The sequence below is a fragment of the Cotesia glomerata genome, linkage group LG6, assembly GCF_020080835.1.
Source record: "Cotesia glomerata isolate CgM1 linkage group LG6, MPM_Cglom_v2.3, whole genome shotgun sequence".
In the NCBI taxonomy this organism is placed as follows: Eukaryota; Metazoa; Arthropoda; class Insecta; order Hymenoptera; family Braconidae; genus Cotesia; species Cotesia glomerata.
This window is the reverse complement of record NC_058163.1, coordinates 16,721,459-16,724,371: the sequence shown is the minus strand read 5'-3', so window position 1 is coordinate 16,724,371 and position 2,913 is coordinate 16,721,459. Positions and strand designations below refer to the sequence as shown.

Below are 2,913 nucleotides of genomic sequence, written 5' to 3'. Positions count from 1 at the left end.
GTATTCCGGGACTGGCTAAGTGTCGGCTAGGCCTCAGGGAACCGGGGTAGGAGTACTATCTCCGAGGGTACACCCGTTCCTAGTTATGACAACCCGCTCCACTCCGTACGATGCGCTGGTAAATCAAAAAGTATGAGTAATTCACAGGAAACAAACAAGAATGAAAACGGGCTTCATGCCCAACAAGCAGCGATTGAAGCAAGCGCTGAAATGAAGAGAACGCAAGCGCTGGAACGCCTGGAGGAGCTGACTAATGAGTTAAATAATCTCGTTCAGTCAAAAGTCAATATCCACAAGGAGATCAAGACCAAGGCGACTAGTGTAACTAACGCCCTTCGAAGGTTCAAAAAACTGGATGAAGAATGGCGATTAGCATCGCGACGCACTCCTCGTGCTACACCGGGGCAAACCAACCAAGTTGTAGTTGTGACTGACGAAGCAATGGATACCGGAGCCGAAGGTGACGGTGAATCGGTCATCGAAGACAAACGAGAAACTGTCACGAAGACTGGAAAAAGGAAAGATCGATCCTCTCCAGACCCAACGTGCAGCCAAGTCACCAAGAAGAAGGACCTGAGACAAAGCCCTCCACAAAGAGCGACAATGCAAAGGGACGAACGGACAAAAGCGATTGCTTGGCAGAAAGTCCAGTCCAAGAAAGAACAAAGAAGGCAAAGGAAAGAACAGCTCCCAAAGCAATTTCCCGAGGAGCCCCGTCCTGAACCTAAACGGAAGAAATCGCGAAAGTGGATCAGGCCAGACGCACTGATCATCCGCCCAGCTGAGCCGGCGAAGTACGCTGAGATTTTGCGTAAAATAAAAAATGATGTCCCTGACGAGCAGGTCCGTACTACGGTGGATAAGATCCATAAAACTAGGGCCGGAAACATGCTGATTACGCTCTCTAGGAAGAGCTCCGATAAAGGCCAAGCTTTACAGAAAACCATCGAGGGCATCCTACAAGAAGAGGCCAAAGTGATCTGCAAAGGTCCACAGGAAGACGTCGAAATCCGAGACCTTGATGACACTACAACCAGGGAAGACATTCAAGCCGCCTTGCAGATGGCAACCGGAGAATCCTGCGAGGTATCGCTAGAGGCAATTAAGATCCGAAAGGCCTACAGAGGTACCCAGACTGCCGTAGTGACTCTACCAGCAGCTGCAGCGCGGAAGATATTGGAAGGAAGCGGTAAAATCCGTATCGGCTGGGTAAACTGCCGAATTAGAGCCACGAGAAGACCAACCCAATGCTTCAAGTGCTGGCACTTCGGGCATCATGGATTTCAGTGCAAAAGTAGCGTAGACCGATCTAAGCTTTACATCAGGTGCGGACAAGAGGGGCACAAGATCGCTGGTTGTAAGAATCCAGCCAAATGTGCATTATGCGCTGAAAACCAAAGCGCAGAGAACTCTGCCCACTACGCCGGCAACCACAAATGCCCGGTATTCCAAGAGGCGCTTCAGAGGTTAATAAACAAAAGAACATGAAGATACTGCAGCTCAACCTCAATCATTGTGAGGCTGCGCATGACCTGCTCATGCAAACTATCCGCGAACTAGAGCCTGACTTAGTACTAATAGCAGAGCCTTACGAACACCTGAATACCCAGTCTTGGGAATCTGACAGCACTACCAAGGCTGTCATCTGGTCCTGTGGTAAGCATCCCTTCCAGAGTGTAGTTAACAATGATAATGCCGGCTTTGTAGCAGCAACAGTTAACGGCATCCGTTTCTACAGCTGTTATGCACCACCTAGCCTATCCATTGTTGAATTCACTGAATTCTTGGACAAACTGACCGAGGACGCCAAGCAGCATTATCCAGTCGCGATTGCCGGTGACTTCAACTCCTGGGCAGTAGACTGGGGCAGCAAGCAGACCAATGCGCGAGGAAAAGCACTACTGGAAGCTTTTACTACACTAGATGTAGTCCAGCTCAACAGTGGTGATACGCCAACCTATACTAAAGGGGAAGCAAGCTCTATTGTAGATCTCACTTTCGTCAGCAGCAGCCTCATCAGTGGGAAATACGACTGGAAGGTGATGGATATCTACACAGCCAGCGACCACAAAGGCAATTCTCTGGGAAATATTACATGACCGGAATACAAGAAGACCAATCAAGTCACTCAATACCATTGGATGGAAAGTGAAGTCTTTTGACACAAGCACATTGATAATAGCCCTGAATAGTGAACCGATTACTACTGGACCCGCAGAAGAAATGACCAAGGACCTGATGAAAAGAGTTGTCCAGGCCTGTGACGCAAGTATGGTCCGGAAATGCAGCATAAGCCAACGCCCGGCAGTACACTGGTGGAACGACCACATCAGCGTTCTTCGGAAAGAGTGTCTAAAGAAAAGGAGAATATCCCAGCGTGGCTATCGACGACCTAACTCTGCGGAGCTGGTCGCAGAGTACAAAAAAGCCCGTCGATTACTGAACAAAGCCATCAAGGATAGTAAGAGGCAATGCTGGAAAGAGCTCATCAACGAGGTGGACAAAGACCTGTGGGGTAGACCGTACAAGGTGGTCATGAATCACCTAAAAGTCAAACAAATGCCGGCACCCACATGCCCACAACTTCTGCAGAGAATCGTTACCACGCTGTTTCCGCAGCAACGCGAGCTTCACTACCAGTTAGCTCAAGGAGAACTGGAGGACATTCCAACTGTCACGGAAGAAGAACTGACGGAGGCTTGCAACCGCGTAGGGAATAATAAAGCACCGGGATTAGACGGAATCCCTAACATTGCCTTAAAAACAGCTATAAAGGCAGCACCGGCATTATTCCTGGATGTTTACAACACCTGCCTCAAAGAAGGGATTTTTCCTCGAAAGTGGAAACAGCAACGGTTAGTGCTGCTTCCTAAAGGGAAAAAGCCACCGGATGAACCGTCATCTTACCGCCCG

The 2,913-nt window shown here is 49.1% G+C and overlaps 1 protein-coding gene across 1 annotated transcript; it reads left to right on the top strand.

Annotated features, from left to right (window-relative positions):
- Nucleotides 1–210: 210 nt before the first annotated feature.
- LOC123268008 (triadin-like) lies at nucleotides 211–1,488 on the top strand. Its single transcript, XM_044732891.1, has 2 exons — nucleotides 211–975; nucleotides 1,288–1,488. The coding sequence occupies exons 1-2, from the start codon at nucleotides 211–213 to the stop codon at nucleotides 1,486–1,488; spliced, it is 966 nt and encodes a 321-aa protein (XP_044588826.1).
- Nucleotides 1,489–2,913: the final 1,425 nt, after the last annotated feature.